The sequence below is a fragment of the Synchiropus splendidus genome, chromosome 18 (assembly GCF_027744825.2).
Source record: "Synchiropus splendidus isolate RoL2022-P1 chromosome 18, RoL_Sspl_1.0, whole genome shotgun sequence".
Lineage (NCBI taxonomy): Eukaryota > Metazoa > Chordata > Actinopteri > Syngnathiformes > Callionymidae > Synchiropus > Synchiropus splendidus.
Window position 1 is genome coordinate 12,180,956 of NC_071351.1, and position 17,590 is coordinate 12,198,545.

The 17,590-nt window shown below is 45.4% G+C and overlaps 1 protein-coding gene across 1 annotated transcript; it reads right to left on the bottom strand.

Moving 5' to 3' along the window:
• Positions 1–8: 8 nt before the first annotated feature.
• plcg1 (phospholipase C, gamma 1) lies at positions 9–17,216 on the bottom strand. Its single transcript, XM_053850576.1, has 33 exons — positions 16,962–17,216; positions 14,844–15,131; positions 11,624–11,776; positions 11,472–11,565; positions 11,351–11,398; positions 10,424–10,508; positions 10,255–10,338; positions 9,775–9,797; positions 9,599–9,668; positions 9,431–9,532; positions 8,672–8,790; positions 8,241–8,326; positions 7,909–8,029; positions 7,623–7,791; positions 7,420–7,542; positions 7,056–7,157; positions 6,163–6,350; positions 4,994–5,194; positions 4,805–4,924; positions 4,539–4,719; positions 4,399–4,476; positions 4,229–4,332; positions 4,073–4,166; positions 3,933–4,002; positions 3,389–3,552; positions 3,167–3,263; positions 2,871–3,095; positions 2,639–2,787; positions 2,465–2,579; positions 2,131–2,292; positions 1,986–2,074; positions 1,666–1,925; positions 9–1,451 (listed from the first exon to the last, which is right to left on the bottom strand). Exons 2-33 carry the CDS (start codon positions 15,058–15,060, stop codon positions 1,409–1,411), a joined length of 3,936 nt encoding a protein of 1,311 aa, XP_053706551.1. The 5' UTR covers positions 15,061–15,131; positions 16,962–17,216; the 3' UTR covers positions 9–1,408.
• Between the last annotated feature and the right edge of the window lie 374 nt (positions 17,217–17,590).

A 17,590-nucleotide genomic window follows, 5' to 3' on the forward strand; every position in this document is an offset into this window, starting at 1 on the left:
AGGAAGGAACAGACCCAAAAGATACGTAGTAAGTATTTTATTCACTTTTCAGACTTGAATATGTTTCTTATGAAAGGCAAAATTAAAATGAGATCTTCAGAGTTTAGGCACATTACAGAAAGACTTTGGACATGACACGGTCAGAGATGAAGGCCCTGCACACCCACTCTGCTTTGATATCCCAGTGATTGGACCTTTTGACGGGTTGTTGGGATTTTTTTCTTCCCGAAACAACAGTCCTGAGCCAAAGGTGATCACGGAGGCCGGACCAGAACAAAAGCGTGAGTGTGCAGTCGCTGTGCAGAGAACCATGATGTGTTTACAGACGGAGGCACGAAGACGTGAGCGAGCAGTGATGTCGTAACCACGAGAGAAAAAAAAAAAGGATTAAAAATCAGGCATCAAATGGAGAGTCTGACGCGTCCCCTCTTCACGGCGTATGGCTTAGTCTCAGTGCGACACACTGAGGGGGAATACTGAGTGGAAACGGCGCACAAAATACGAGAACGCAATAATTTAACGTCATCCCAGGTGCCGACCTCTGCTTCTTATTTTCAGACCGGTTTGTTCAGGGAAGAATCACAACATCAGCAACTCTCCTACTTTGGGTAAATGCAGTGCAACTTAAAATGACCGATTAAAAAATACACTTATATCATTGTTCATTACGTAAATATGGCAAAACATAATCCCCAACTAATAATGTGACAGAAACAAACGTCGAAATATTTATGGCAAATTTAACGGCGAAAAAGCCTGAAAAGTTGTTGACTAATATACAAAACGCTCTGTGTCAATGACGACGCTTTTGTGGAATCTGAGCAACAGAATTAGACGATGACAAACTGCTTCTTCACCGTGTGGACGTCACGACGACGGTGAAAAAGAGGGTTGGCTTTTGAGAACACAGATGGAATGATGTGCAGGAATGCAGTTCAAATGTAAGTGAGTGGAAGCCAGGGCTTCACCTGACAAGAGACCCTAAGAACAGCTGCGTGTTAAACACATAAAAATGGCAAAAGATTTAAATAATAATAATAATTAAAAAGGTGGAGCTCTTTGAGAGCGGGTTGGCTGCTGCTCCTCTAACAACAGCAGGAATAAATATCGTTCAGAGCGAGGAGAACCAGCTCGGTTTTCCTTCTCTTGGGAATGTCAGTTTCCACTTCCGGTGGGCATCCAGTCGGCGTCCTCCAATATTTCCTTGCTCTCCTTCAGGCGGCGGTGGGAACAAGCGGGGAGACAGAAACAGGGCGGTTGAAGGGAGAAGGGGGGGGTGCCTGAAATGTAGGCCTAAGCGGTGGTGGGCGTTTCCATGGAAACAGTTTTCACAGCAGTCAGTGACATCATCAGTACGGGGAGAGGCGACTGAGTGGTGGGGGCGCGGGCCATGGTGAGTTGATTTGGCTTAGACTCGGTTCTCTCCGCCCACACGGGTCCTCCGCATGATCCTGGAGGAGAGACAAACAGAACCATGTGTCTGGACCGCTCGACGGGCAACTGAGTCAGAGCGGAGGAGCCAAATTCGAGGCATTTTTCACCACATGACAAAAACAGAAATTTCTGAGACACATTATTTTTTGAACGAAACATATTTTTTTTAAAAACGAAAACATGCTTGACTGACGTGTCACTTCAGAAGCAACTCTAACTGGTGACACTCACCTTCTGCTCTGCTGCTCCAGTTGGTCTAACAGCGCCTCCTGTGGCACTCTGAAGTCATCGAGGGGCGACTGGTAGCGGGAGTCGAAGGAGCTGTCGCTGCCTCTGTAGGCCAGGGCCTGAGCGGGCGACTGGGGCAGTGGAGACATGCTGGACGACATGGACGCCACTAAATTCAAATCCCCCAAACGCTCCCGTCCGACCTGAGCTGAGGCGGACAGCGATGCAGCCGCAACGGGACTCAGAACTTCTCCGTTTTCAGCCTGACAACATGAACAGTTCATAAACACACATTCACTCGTCATCTGGTGTGAGAGTCGTACCCGTCCTCGGATGATGTCCATGTGCACCAGCAGCGATGCCAACTCAAGGCTCTCATTGTAGCTGTTCTTCAGCGGGACAGAGCGAAAACCTGCACACAGAACCCGTCAGAGTCTGGCACTCCAAACACACCACAACGGGACGTACCGGTCTTCAGGCTGTGGATGGGGAATGTAGCCTGAGCCAGGAAGTTTTGGTCACTGAACATGTCGATCTCATAGACCACGAAGCGCAGGAAGGCGAAGGCAGAGTTGTACACGGTGAACTGGAAAGACTTCCGCGGCCAGGTGGGGTTCAGGCCGTTGTCAGCTGGAAGACAGGAAGTCACTTTCACCACTTTCTTTTTGTGAAAACAGCCACAAATCAGTGGGCTATAAAACCGAGCCCCACCAAGCCGCTCTCCAGGACATATTCAAAGCTAATATTTGGAAAGTACGTTCGACTGCCAAGACTATAAAAAGCAAAAATCTCCTGCTGGTACCTTCCGAGTCCGTTTTTTGCTTGACGCTGTCATATTCCGCACCACACACCTCGATCTCTATCAGAGGACAGACAATGCCGCGCCCATGTTTGGGAAGGTGTCTGGCTCCTAATACCTGTGCAGAGAGAACAGGAATCAACACAACAGTCCCCGGACATGACCAGAGAATCTCACCTCTATGTTCAGCGTGACTTGCTCCAGGCCGCGCAACGTGTGACGGTCAAAGGGGTCAAAGTAATCGTCTCTCATGATGGGGGGCTGGAGGACGTACCCACTTTTCCCGTTGAGCATGAACAAGGCCTGGTTCATCTGCATGGGTTTGTCTGACCACAACAGAGGACAGGCGGAGACCGCATGAGCACCAACACCTTAAATCTGACGCATCATTTTAGGAGGAATCACACACCTGCTGTCTGGAAGTTAAGAGCCACCAGCTGTGAGCCGCAGAGCCACATGGGCAGAGGGTCGTAGTTGGAAGAGTCCAGTCTCTGACCCCTCGGGTAGATCCTGGACAGCTGCAACCGATTGTACTGAAGGAACCGCTTCCCCTTGATTTTATTCACATACTTCTCTGCTTTGGTCTCGGGGAAGGACGACATGTCACGGAAACAGGCTCGTTCTGTTCCGATCTCTGAAGGAAACGCACGAAACGGAGGTCAGTGTCCACCCATGAGCAGGGCAGCTGGCTATATAGAGTCTTACTGTCTTCATCAAAAGGCACAGGCCGACAGTAGATGACCAAGTCTGATAATTCCAGTGCAATCTTCTTCCTTCTCTCCATCATCTTTCCCTCCTCCAGCTGGAGACATAACAGTACAGTAACATCCCTTCAGTGTGTCTTCTTGCAGCTCCACACTTTACATTTAGTCACGCTACACAGACAGAATGTGCCTGAGAAACAAAAACATTCTGATGCCAGCAAACCTTTGCTTCTGAAGTCACGGTGACCTCCCGAATCTTCATCACCCATTCATTGAGCTCTTCCTGTGTGCTGGCAGCCACCTCCAGAACCGGGCCGTTCCTCATGGCCGCAGTTGGCACCATGGAGAAGACGTGAGGCCTGCTGCCCTTCCCATCAGGGCGCACAACTGCACAGAAATCAGACCAGATTGTTGATAAAAATGAATGAAGTCAAAACTAATTTAGACCAACAAGCAGCTCATGTCTCAGGAAACATGCCTGAGAACCTTCAAGTAAGGAGCATGTGGTGCCAATGAATTCCTTTTCTGCAATTCAGGGGTCAAGGCAATCCTTCATCTCTTATCTTCCTAACTCTTCCGTATCGCCATAATTTAAGAGTCAAGAAAAATGTTGAGTGTGAATGTTGAATGTCGAATTGACCACTAGATGGCGACAAAGCCCGCCATCTTGTGGCGAGACTCTCACCATCAGGAGGACTAAATAATCCATTTACTTTCTGGTGATCACATACTTTGCACAAAAGGAGGAGATAAGCGTGATTGCTCACCTATATGACAGGAAGAAACATCCACGATTCCCCTGAGCAGATCTCCCAGTGGACTGTTCTCCGTCATTTCCTGTGTAAAATAGAAGACGGTTTAGGGAACAAGATAGTCAGCACAGGATCTTTTCTGGTTGGATGCTCACAGGTCGGTCCGGCTCTGCGGCAGACGGACTGATCTCCTCCACGTAGTTGGCGGGAAACCACTGCTGTTTCTTTCCTCCACAGTCTCCCTTCCACCTGATCGGCCACAATCCATTAACGCTCTGAAACGTAGCTTGGTCGAACGCTAGCTCACTCACCACCCTCCTTCCTGTTTGTCCACATTTGAGATGATGGCGTTTTTGACGAACGACAGCTCATCGTCCCTCTGGGCCTTGTACTCGTACATGGCTCTCACGGTACACTGAAGCCATCATGATATGTTAAACCAAACAGAGCTCAGTCACCGGCCTCACTTCTGCATTCTTACCTTAATTGTCGGCATTTGATTGGCCTCCACGTAGAAGCCAGGGTTTCGGCCCTCGTACAGGGACCCGTAGTCAGGCTCCTATAAGGGTGACAGAATAGATCAAGCACTTCTCTCAGTCTTCAGTGACCGTCGTCACTCACAGCAGTGCCGATCTTCTCCAGTGTGTCCTCGTTGATGGGATAGCGAAGCTTCATCTTCCGGTACAGCGGGTGCTTCTCGTAGTAACTGATGAGATCCACGAGACTGTCGAACTCCGAGGTGCCCAGCACCACAGTCTGACCCTCCTGCTGCACACGGCAGTGCTTGATCTTCCCCTCCGCCCTGTCATCAAAACAGATTAGAAACAGGAAGAGATATGGTTTCATTTCATCCTGGTAGTTGAGAAAATCTGCCACTGTGACGTCACCTGAAGGAAATGGCAAAGGAGTTGGACTCCGCCCTCTTCCTGACAAGGAAAGCTCCATCACGAGGAACCCTCATCAGCATGTTCTCTGCTTGGATCCGTGAGAGGGTGGCATGGTACCACCTAAAAGGAACAAAATGCTGTTAATGCTTTGACAAAATTTGCCAGGACATAGTAAGAAGCAAGTCTCACTCTTTGCTTTCGTGCGCATTGGTCTGCGGTACGGGCTCAGTCAGTTTCATCTCAAATTCGTTACAGCGAAGCGCCACCTGCTGGTAGTGGTTGATGAGGGCGAAGAGTGTGTCGAACACCAGGTTGTCAGTCAAGAAGAATTTGGGGCTGCCGGCCTCTTGTCTGGAATGGATGCGGCAGTGCTGGACTCGTCCTGAACGCCTGCAGGAAAGTTGTCAGCTGCCGCTCAATTTTATGTCAGACTTTGAATTACAGACAAATCGGAGTTCGAACAAAAAATTCTAGATTTTTTTGCTTCAGATTTTGAACGAAAATCCAGAACTCGAACGCCCCCGCAAAAAAGCCGGAAAAACAATAACGGGTGTGGACCGATCTGACCCACGACGCGCTTTGTTATTGTGTATAGCGCAGCCTCTGTATGCAGACGTGTCCCGTTAGCTACATTTACTGACTGTTTTTTCTTCATATTGAGGTGTAAAACCTTTCCTGTCTCCGCACTGGACCGTGGTAGAGTGTCACAGGGGAGGTGCTCGCTCTCGACACTCCAGGGTTTGATGTCCTGTTGTCGGCTGGAGCTGGGACAGAGATGAGGCGAGTCTGGGACAGAGCGTTACTTGGTTTATGACTTTGTCACAGCCAAACTGCACAGAAGCGCACATTCAGAGCTGGACACGCACCGGGCACCTCTTCACTTCTGGAGAGACGTCACTCACTCCGCAACCCCTCCCACATGCAGCGGCCACACACATAGAGGAACAGCGCACCTGCAGCAGACACTCGACATTCACTCCTACAAAAGCCCGTTTTAAGGATTGGAACGCATCGTTTCTTTTTCCATTAATTGTAATGGGAAAAATCGATTTAGATTTTGAGCGATTCTCTTCTCAAACGGCCGTCTGGAACGGATTGTGGTCTAGAACCGAAGTACTACTGTGCTATAATCATTACTCAGTATTACATTTGGTCACAAGTGAAGGAGAGTTCAATTAGATTTTACTTTTGTAGAGTAAGTACAGTTACAAAAATATACATAATTCTCAGCCAAGCTACACCCAGGAAACAAGTTAAAAGTCAAATACAGATCAATAATAAATAAAAATTAAAAAAAATGATGAATATGTCCAAGGACAACTTGAAAAGCAGGTTGAATGTACAAGGATCAAACATACCAGAAAGACAGCGTGTAGTCCCCCACAAAGGTCTCACTCTCCCGCACCAAGAAGGACCCATCTGGGGCCCCTGTTTCAAGGCAGTACTCAGACAAGAGCCGTTCAGCGATCTGCCGCCCGTCCCGTCCAGCACCAAGCTTCCCGTGAAACCACTTCTCAGTCACGTGTTGGTCCATGCCATTGGACACCTACAGAGGAGCACTTAATTCATTCATATTGCCAGGTTTCATATTTATCAATCATAAATAATGACACAATATGATCCTAAATGAATATAAACAGCGTCACCGAATTTCAAAATTTAAACAAGTGTAGGAACTTGCTTTGACCAGTAGGGGACCTTCAAGGAACGTGTGTGTAAATGGGGTGAACTTCAGCCCTCAAAAACAGAAGTCTGTTCGAAAAAAGGAGCCCTCATACTGAGGAGATGCGAATGAACCTGAAGTTAAGGACTGAGAGAGACCACATGCTGGGTGTGCCATGACGACAGATGTCAAGCTGGGATAGTTAAGGAGTGGCATAGTGCGACAAAGTCTGCGAGTTGGACAAGTGACCCTCCCATTTTTCCATATCTGAATCAATTATCTTAACACCGCCGTCTTCCCGAAGAACAAATCGATTCAATCCTAGAAACGTTGAGTGAATAATTTCCTTCTCAATGTGATAAGTTTCTCTCAGCTGAGCGTATCAACTGTTCAAAACCAATGTGGTCTGAGGCACAGATGCACCATTACAGACAGCAAAACCTAATCGAAGGACCTTTTGGGCTTCAAGGACAGATGCGCTTTATTTCATATTAAAAAGGAAGACCATCAGAAAACAACTTTTATTCAAGGTATCTCATGTATTTATAGTCTGGACACAGAGGGGACTTACAGGTCAGCCAAACCCACCTCTCTGTGTTCCTCTTCATCATCGTTGCCCTGGTTACTGGAGGTCTCCTCTGAGTAGTAGATCTTAGTGCTGGTCAGGACAAAGAAATGAGGATACCACTCCTTTGGGGGAAGGATAGAGAGGAAATGATTAAATATTTAGAAGATCCATGTGCTGCACAGGAAGCAGCTCTCACAGTCAACACAAGTGGCAGTGATAAAGGAGCCTGAAAAGCAAATGTTTGATCTCAGCGAAACAAGGGTTTTTGTTGAGTGTACGCCGATGACTATCAGGGCAGGGGGTGGGGGGCACTCCGAATATTAGAGGGACGTCTGACTATATGATGAACGGTCACAGTTACAAGACGCCTACACCAATACTTACATGGTTAATAGGGTCCTCCAGGTAGAGGATTCCATTCTTGATGGAGTTGCTGATGTCATTTTCTGAGTAAGGGGTCGAAGTGGACACCTCCTCATAGGCACTGCCCTCTGCAAGCTTCTTGTGCTGGACAGGGGAAAGACATTTATCAGCGCAAACATAGATGGGTGTACTTTGATTGAAGAGCGCTTTGACGTCCTGCTGACCTTGATGAGGATCTTCTTTTTGAGCTGGTTGGGAGAGGGGAGACTATCGGCAGCAATATCGACTGCCTTGGTCAGCAACATGTCTCCAAACACTTTCTTAAAGTGGGTGGCCATGTTCCTCTGCTGGACGATACTACAGTGGTCCTCTATGGAGAGGATGATGGGGTAGCTGCAGAAAGAGCCCAACAAATGTACATCTTAACCACATCAAGTTAGAAGTTCAAACTTTCGAAAGAAAGCCTTTTTTAACTGCTGTCTTTTCACCGATGAACGCAAGGAAACTTACTCAGATGTCACAAAAGCGTGCTCTTTGATGGTGTTGAGGACATCACAGAACTTGATCTTGGTGGTGAGCGTGTGGCCGTGGTAGATCACCGGCATTCCGTCAGGGCCGTCCCAGCAGTCCACTGAAACATCAACGGACATAACTGAATAGTTGACATTGGAAGTTTCATCAGCTGTTTCCTTAAAAAAAAACCTGCCTAACAAGTTCTTTTTTTGGACCTTAGATGAGATAGCACAGGGTGTGAAGTTCAGGGTGTGACAGGAAGTAGGAATTTAAGAATATTACAGGCTACAGGGGAGGTTGTAAAGGAGATTTGTTTTGTATTTACTCACACTCAATACAGCGGCATCCCATCCGCAGACAGCGAGCGTAGGCCTCGAGAGAAGATTCACTGGAGAACTGGTCTCCTGTCAGGTAGCTAAAAATAAGCAGGTAAAAACAGAAAAAAACAAAGTTGTTGAACACAAATGCAGGTTACAAATGCTGACACTACTAACAAAACACGTGCCCCTTTGTTGACACTTCTTACTCACTCAAACTGTCATTTCAAACCGAAGCAACAAAGGAAGTTTCCCTTCCGTGACTTTGGTCAATATTGTTTCACATCCAGCGCAGAAGGTTATCATTAGAACTGCCTTTCACACTCTTTTCAATGAGAGGAAAAATGCATTTTCCTGCTAAATAAACCATCCAGCCCAACTGTTGGGACTTTTCATCAGGTCATGCAAAAACCTCCTCCGACAGCCAAGTCAGGCGGACTTACGTGTTGTGTGAAGAGGAGATCCAGTAGTGGGACAGAGGATTGTTCATGTTTTCAGGACACACATGGTCCAGAGATGAATCCCAAATGGTGTTTTCTTTGGAGAACAAGTATGTCAGCAGCTGCAGCAGAGAAGACAGATTAGAAAAGCTTGCTCAGCAAACTCACCAGGTCAGATTTGACCATAAATGCATGCCGACTTCATGCAACTCGAACAAAACTGAGCCGTTATTCATTGTTTGCTTCAACTGCACATAAAGACTTCACACACCCAATCCCATAATGCACTGCAACGCTTGACACAAAACGGTCATCATTATTAGAGTTAGAGAGGAAATTACAATATACTCTACTATCCTGGCTCCTAAAATGTCTCCAAGTATAATTCAACGCACACTCTTGCTGCTTTTAAAAAAGGAAAGGTGCAGTTTGTTTGACAAAGGTTCCTCACTACTGGAGTTATATAAAGACACGGCCGATCCTCTTATAACAACATGACTTCTTCCACTGTTTGGACAATCATCACTTCATGGCGACCACAGAGTGCATCCCTCGCTGTCTCCACAACATTCATGCACCACAGTCAATAACCCTCTGCTGGAGTGGGAGGATGGGCTTCAGGCAACCATTCTATCTCCCCATGTCACTTTCTTACCGTCTCCCACCCACATGAGGAACTGGGTCTCGGAAAAATACACAACCTTATATACATAATGTTTCCATGCTGAGTAAGAATGAAGAAAATGTGTGTGTTTTTTTTACCTCATCTTGGTGGAAATAAGGCTGCTCCACTTCTCTCAGTGGGTCTTTCAGGTAGCTAAACATAAACTCCTGGACCTTGCTGCTGTCTACTGCCCACATTTCCTGAAAACACAAACAGCGGTTGAGTCACTAAAATTATGACCATGAATGGGCACACCCTAATGGTACCATTTGAGTTTCCAGGAGAAATTTCTTGAAGTCTTCTAGGCAAATCCGTTGCTCTGGTCTGTCGATCAACCTGGAATATGAACTATTATCACTGTCTTGAAGCGATGAACAGCCTCTTAAACCAAATTTGAATGCTCCCACAGGGATGACGTCGAGGACTCAAAAGGTTCACCCACCTCTGTAAGATCGGGATTTCCAACTGGAAAAAAGAGACAAGACAGTTTCAGTTTATCAAATCACCAGTCAAGAAATATGCATAGTTCCTGTCAGTGCGTCTAGATTAGTCACGGGGCCACTGAGGTCATCGATCAATTAGATCTGACCCAGTCTGCCAGCCAGCCTTCTCATCGGAGTGAGAGGGTTTATGTGCGTCCTAATGGCCTCCACAAGGGGTTTGGTGTGTTTCAAATTGGTCCATATTGATCTTGCAGCCATTTGAGAAGAGACAGACGGGAGGGTCGGATGCTTGAGCAAAGATCAGATGTGGCAGAGAGAAGGGCAGCGCCAAAATACATTTTATGTAGATAGATCAAGCCTTGAATTCTCTCAGCTTGTGGAGCTGTGTAGCATGATGACGTCCATGCATGATGACAGAAAATCTAAATTAAACTGAAGTTTTCATGAACAAAACGTGTACACATTTCGATTCGGCTTACACTTCTCTGAGCGTCAAACATGAGGTTGCGATACAGGTGGGCAAACTGGCTGAAAGACACGTCTCCATTCCTGGACTCTGAGTCCTGAAAAAAAAAAGTTTAAAAAGGAGTCAACACTTCCAAGGGTGCGGGAAATGACGCTTAAAGCAGGAAAGTAGTAGGTGCTTACTGGAAGTTTCTCTCTGAGGAACTTCATGTTGGGAACCCTGTAGTTGACCTGGCTCAGCATGTTCTTCAGATCCTTACAGGATATCCTAAAAACAGATGAACCTTTTTTGATGGTTTTGTTTTTCATGGTTTTTCACATTTGAAGTGACTACCAGCTTCTACTGACAGACTCGCTGGACAATACTCAGACAGGCTCCCAAAAGCTTCTTTGCGGAGGATGTGACAGACAAACATCTTTGTGCATCTTGTCCATCCTCTGCAGTCTGTTTCCTGTTGCAGGAAGGCGATCTGTTGTGTGCTTGAGAGTCCAGTTCCTTCACTACAAATCTGTGCCGTGAAACTGTGGCAACTCCGCTTCATTCAGACGAGACGGACGCTACACAGCTATTAATGCAGCCAACATTATTCAGACTAGACAGATAATGGAGAATCAGTGATGGTCATGTCCAATGATCACTACAGACTCACTATTAAACATGAGCACACACACAGTAGAAGTAGATGTGAAACAATAGGTGGAACGGTCAACTATATCATTCATTCATTTATTTATCATTTAGGTTGGCTAGCTAAAGGCACAGACTTTTTAACATTGGAAATATTTATTAAAGAAAACTTTAAGAGCAAAGAGAAAACATGAAGACGTATACATTTTACCATGGATAAATCATGTTTTCTGCTCAAAACTGTTGAATTTTCACAGTAATTTCAAGACACTTGAGCACTTTGGGAGCACAAAAATGGCAAAAATGTAAATTGGCTTCTTGTGTTTCAATGCTGCTATGAGTCAGCCCTGCATGACACGGTGTCTGGTCCCAACTTAGTCATGTGATTAAACAACGCCTAACTCTAGCAAATAATAGCTATTCACATCCATGTGCTGTGACCGTTACAAACACCATGAGGTCATGGGGTGAGGCTGACTTACCTGTCTTCTCTGCTCCGGTCCACAGAATAAAACTGCTTGCGCAACCACCTAAAATAAAACAGTCTTGTCATTCAGAGAGTAGCGAAAGATGACGTCAGCAAGTGACTACACGTTCGCCCACCTTTCTATCTGCAGTGGCGTTGGCGATTTCAGCGTGTCAGCCACTAGCCAGTTCAAGCCCTTGACCCACATGGTCATCTCCTCGTCGGACGTTGCTGAAGCAGTTTGCAGTTAGGGACACACTTGCGAAAGCCGAACATCCAACCTTCCTACCTGCCAGGCTGAGGGACTTGAGGCGGAACTCGGTGCCGTACAGGATAACAAAGCAGTGAGCCTGATCCAGCCGTGTCGCCGAGTCCTCCACATAGCGCTCGAAGTCCCGTGACTTCGACCCCGGACGGATCTCCTTGATTTCTCGAATGTCAACTTGAGACAAAAACAAAAAAACATTGCTGTGTGAATGACCTCACAACCTGAAGCACTTGATTTCACCATCATAACAAGCTGAATGAGATAAAGGCATGTCATTTGCTGTCACCAAACATTCATTTAGAAGACGGGAAAACTCTCCTCAATGCATTTTGCAACTGAAAAAGCCACATTGACTCAAGGGCCCACTGCTCTCACAACGATTAATGTGTGATCATGCCTGGGTTCAAAGGTTCCAAGGCAACAGTACCTCCGTCTGCACAAGAGCATGTTCTGACACACGCGCACGAACAAACGAACCCTTGTTTCTTCCTTGCCCGCAACCACACATCCTGTGCTTTTGTTGCCTACACAACTCATCTGAGCTTCAACATAGGTGCGCATGTTCTTGAAGTACACAGCAGCTTTCACGCCATTAGCCAGTCAGAATCCAGGGTGGTTCATTTATAGAAGGAAAATAAATTGATAGCAAGAGGTCGAAGTGGCCCGGAACAGATATGATCATACTCGCACATTTCCGTGTTTGTGGCCTTCACCAGCCTTTTAGTAAAGTTGTCCACATAAAACACCCCAAACTGTCGCTATGTCTTGAGTTAATAAATCTAAATGTACCATGCCATGGACTGGCCGCCTTTCCAGGGTGTCGCTCTATACACTCCCAACAACAGAGTCATTCTGAAGCTTAGAATTCCAAGCTTCCCAATTTCCAGACATCATTCTCTGGAGTCTCAAAACATTTCCAACGTAATTTTTACAAAATCCAATCGATAATAAACTGCAAAAATAGCTCAGAATCATGTAGCTACAATATAGGAACAAAAAGCCCTGACACTTCATTTAGATTTCCTGTGGATGGAAGCTGGTCGTGTACCACTACAAAAACATCATCTCTGTTGGCAAAGAAGAAAGTTTCCACCGACAACGCAGGTGTTTCCATCTACTCGAACACACGCTGGTATTTGCTGTGGGGAGTCAAAGCTGTTTTGTTGTGTGACAGTTGTAACAGAACCTTGAACGAAACACACACAACCTCAACACTATCACCAACTGAGCACACAAATGTAATAGAACACTTTAAGAATTTCATTTTACATTTTCACTAACACTAGTGGCAGTGCCCTCCAAAGGTCACCAGTGGAGCCCCGTTTTTTTTTTTTTTTTTTTTGACAACCAACAGAATCAATTTATTGACATTGTGTTTTTAGCACCAGCTCACGGTATTATAACAGAACTATTGATCTTCCAGCGAGGGTCCATCCTCCACTGTCATGACATGACAGGCAAATGGAAACATGAAATACTTTTCTGTGGAAGGCACAAACAACCTGCGACATAATCAAAAATAGCTCACCTTGAATTTGGCAGAAGCACTGCCACCACTTGTGCTACAAAACCCCATAATGCACTGCAACAACTTAAGCTCTTAACAGTCATACCATCTCAGAAGATATACTGGCTGTGTTCGAACATAATAAGACTTACTTCCATACCCATCACAAAAAGACAAGAATTATTTGACCTTTTCTATCGCAGATATATTTCGTGTTAGAAACAAAACTTGTTGTGCTCCATTTAAAACATGCACAAACAAATGTGGTGCCGAACCATCGTAACCATGACAAAGAGAATAAGGCGCACAAGTGGGACACAGAGTTCGCACCTCTGCTGGACCACATCCTGCATCATCAAAGCCTACAGAAAGTGAATATTACACAAATGTACCGGAAAGGTATTTCGATAAAGGAGGTGAATGAGAGAAAACAGTCAAAACTGGAAATCAGTTGAGGACAAGACTCTCTATTGCATCGATAAATACAGCTTCCAAAATCCTCCCAAATGATTGCAGACTTCCAGTAAAAGCCATCTCTTGCTATTTACGAACAGGAATAAGAGGCCTCCTCTCAATGCGGATCAGATTGCAGAGATCGCTGCAAACTTGTCAGGGAAGCACGACATGCTTGATTGCACCATTGATGAACCAACACTTTAAAACTCATCATCTTTTCTGCGTGTTGCACTCCCGTCGCCACATCCGGGCGAACCGTGCCGCCGTGTGCACAGGCTTTCTGCCACCCCACAGGAGAGTGAGTGACTCATTAAGGAGCTGGTTTTATCTGATGAATGTCAACTTTCATTTATGTCAGTTGCAGAGAGAAATCCACGGCACCTTAAGTTATGCTGCAAAGAAGCCACGAACACTGACCACAGGATGTCCAACCACTGCACAAACAGGGTGTTTATTATGACCACAACTGAGAACAGAGGGCGCAAACTTCCATCATTCCAACCTGAAGTAAGAAAACATGCGAATATGATGATTATATTGAAGCCTGCATTCACAAGGGAGTCTGATCAAATGAGAAATAGTTTCCTTTTACGTGACGTTGCTGTAAACACAGCCATTAATAAGTAAATATTTGTACACATTTACTGGCTATTTTTTATAGCACTTATTAAATATGAGTAACATCCGACCTATGACCGGGATCGGTACCGACCAACCGGTCGTAAATCAGATTGGACGCAAGTCGAATGCCATTCAAAATAGCCGACGTGGGGGTTATAGGTGCTACTGTAGTGGCAGACCGCTGTGTGAGAGTGAGATGCTGGGATACTGTGCTGCTGTAACTGTCGTACGCGTTGCCGGGCTGCTAGACATTGAATAAAAAATAAAAAATGAAAAAAAAAACATTTGCTGGCCGTGGTCATAAGCACAGGTGGACTTAAGTCGTGCAGCTCGGAAGTCGGATGTTACTTGTAGATTCAAGCAGGTGTTAAACTATTAACACATTACAAATAAAACCGGAATCTTTCTATAATAACTTCATTACGGTTTTATTTATTTGGAATATTTTCTTCCTTTTTAAGGGTAAATATTCAGCAAAAATGCTCTTGAATTAATTTGAAAATATATGGATAAAAAATGTCTGATAAACATCAACTTTTCTTTCATAAGATTATTATCATACTATTATTATTATTGTCATCATTACATGCAGACCATATCCATAGTCACATATGTCGAGCAGCATCATTCAACACCAGAACAAGAAGCAGTACTCACTTTCTCCCTCTATTTTGTCCGTGCCTCTGGTCCAGATAATTGTCCTGGTCTCTAACTTGACTTGAAAAGTCCTCCTCTCTGGCCTCTGGGACTTCTTAGAGTAAAACAGAGTCAGAACCGTGCCCACCTCTAGGTCTCTGTACAAGGTGTGCATCTCAGTGTCGTTGCCCATCCACGGGACGGGTCCGTTAGAAAAGAAGGGCGAGATCCCAGCCATGTTCACTTCCCCTGTTTGTTATCCGTTTCCTCTCAGAACAATCTGCTCAGTCCAGGCCTAGACAGGGACACCTACAGTAGGAGCAGAAGGGGAAACCCGTGAAACAACAAATCTACAGGGACTTGTTCAAACACTTGCAGGCATTACAACCTGAACACAGCAGCAGTCTTGTTTCCAAAATGAAATAAGACTTACCAGAGGTCACAGTTCAATCGGTAAAATCGACTTTTATTTTTTAGCGAACACAGTAAAAAGGTAGCGGTCAGAGCGTAAGTGAAATATTTTTAAAAACTACTTCAATAAAGACTCTCGATAAGACTGTGAAACAAACTTACCAAAATATTACAACTCAATGCGGATAGACCGACTTAAGCAATTTAAAATGAAGAAATAGTTTTTGCTCTTTGTCGAATGCGATACAGGAAAGTTGTGTTTTGGCAGGCACCTTCCTCAGTCGCTCGACAGTTGATTTCTGACGCTGATATCAACAGCTGTGAAGCGGTCGACTGAGGTAAGGAAGAGCACTGCACACCAGGGGCCCCAACATGATCACTATCACTATCGCACCTATGAAGTGTAAATTCCATCAAGATATACTGTACAATTTTGAACTGATTCATCTTGAACATCAATTCAGTTCTGAGTAAATACTCTTGGACCCTACGAACAAACGTGGCGGTCACTGTCTTTGTTCTTTTGAGGAGAGATCTGGTCGCCTGATTCAGCTCCACTTAATTCAATCAAAACAAGCATGGTCACCAGCAGCTCCATTTAAAAGCCAAACCGGCGCAGCAACAAGTCTGGCAAATGTTGACTCTTGACTCCACAGCACTGTTTATGACTGAAGATCTTTTAAGTAAAATAAATCTGTCTTCTTTAATGATCCCATTGCAGGCAAGATGAAGAAACGACTCTTTCATTTGAACGAATATCAGAACATTAAACACTGAATTTTGAAATCACAGGATACGACAGTCGACAATAAATCTTGTGCGAGTGGCTCTTACAAGGCCTAAAATACGGATTAAAAAAAATGTCTGATAAACATCTACTTTTCTTTGGGTCCTGCTGTAACTGGCAGAAACAACTATTAGGACATTTCAGAACATTACGAGTCAATTACTATTAAAAGGCTCTTAAATCAAGACCAAATGTAAATAAATGATGCCCATCTAAAAATGAAAAGTAATTTTTTTAAAAGCCTATAATTTAGTTTTTGCGACAGTGTAATATTTACAATCGGTTATGACTATCAACTAATTCTTCCTTTTACATTTTGTCATCATTAAAAGTTTAATTTCATTTTAAACACCGATTGAGCTATTTCGATTATTTTATTTATTTTCTTTAAGGTGAATTTTAAAAGGATCAATCGTCTAAAATTAAATCTTGGGGTTTTTTTTATCACTTTCTAAGATTGAAATATTGCAGATCAAGCGTGCCACTTAAACATCCGTTACTACCACGTCTTAAACTGATGTTTAGATTGAAAGAGCCGAGTAGTTTTCGGGGGTTCATCGGCCACCGCGTCTCCAAGTTGTGAGCACCGTCAACACATGACAGTGGCATCATGCCGTGATCGCACACGCCAATTGATCTGATCTGCGTGAGTCCCTTTCACTCCTTTCTCAAGTTCAATCCAACCGGGGATCGGTTCCCGACAGGCCCGGGACCTGCTGCAGTCCGTCCCGGCACTAAACGAGGCTCATTTGGACTCACATTTCGAGGCAGGGCGGTCGTGGGGGCAGTCAGAAGCGGCCCGGAGCCAGCTAGTGCGGGCCAGCGGCGTCAAAAATCACGGTTAGCATCTGGAAGCGTTAGCTGCGGCGGGTCTACCTGCCCCCGCTGAAGTCTCCCCGTCCACGGTCCGGAGAGAAAACAGGCACAAAAACAACACTCACCGCAGCAATCTCGACTCCAGCGCACATCTCCCCTCGGCTGTGGCGCACCCGCGGTGTGGCTCCCGCTCCGTGTCCCCGTTTTTTGGGGATTAAAACATCACGAGGCCTCGCAGAGGAGCCGCGGTTCCGACGACAGCCTTCCCACTCAGTTCTTTCCCCCTCCAACAGTCCATAGAGAAGCTCCGGCTCACTGCGAGGACCTGGCGAGACTACGCAAGTTTGTCTGCGCTCAGTCGACAGGCCCTTCCCCCCAGCCCATCACCAGCGCTGTCAAGGCTGGAGTCAAAGAACACACTTCCGTCAAAGTTTTTCACAATAAACCCCCCCCAAAAAGGCACTTCCGTTTTAACTTCTCAACGTTTACTGTCAAGTGTTTCGAGCACTTTCTAATAGAAACAAGTGGTGGGAAATATATTAATCGCATTTAATCGTTTGAATTTAATTTGATTTAACAGTTTGCTCTCCAGACAACAGGGAACCTTTGTACATGCAGGAATTCCTGGTCCACTGATCACACTGATGCACAAGACACGTGGCAGCTAGGATGATAACAACAACAACAAACATGGAGGAAGCCCTGAACAAAAGCATCTGTTTCTGCTTTTGTTCAGGGAGGTTTTTCACTACAC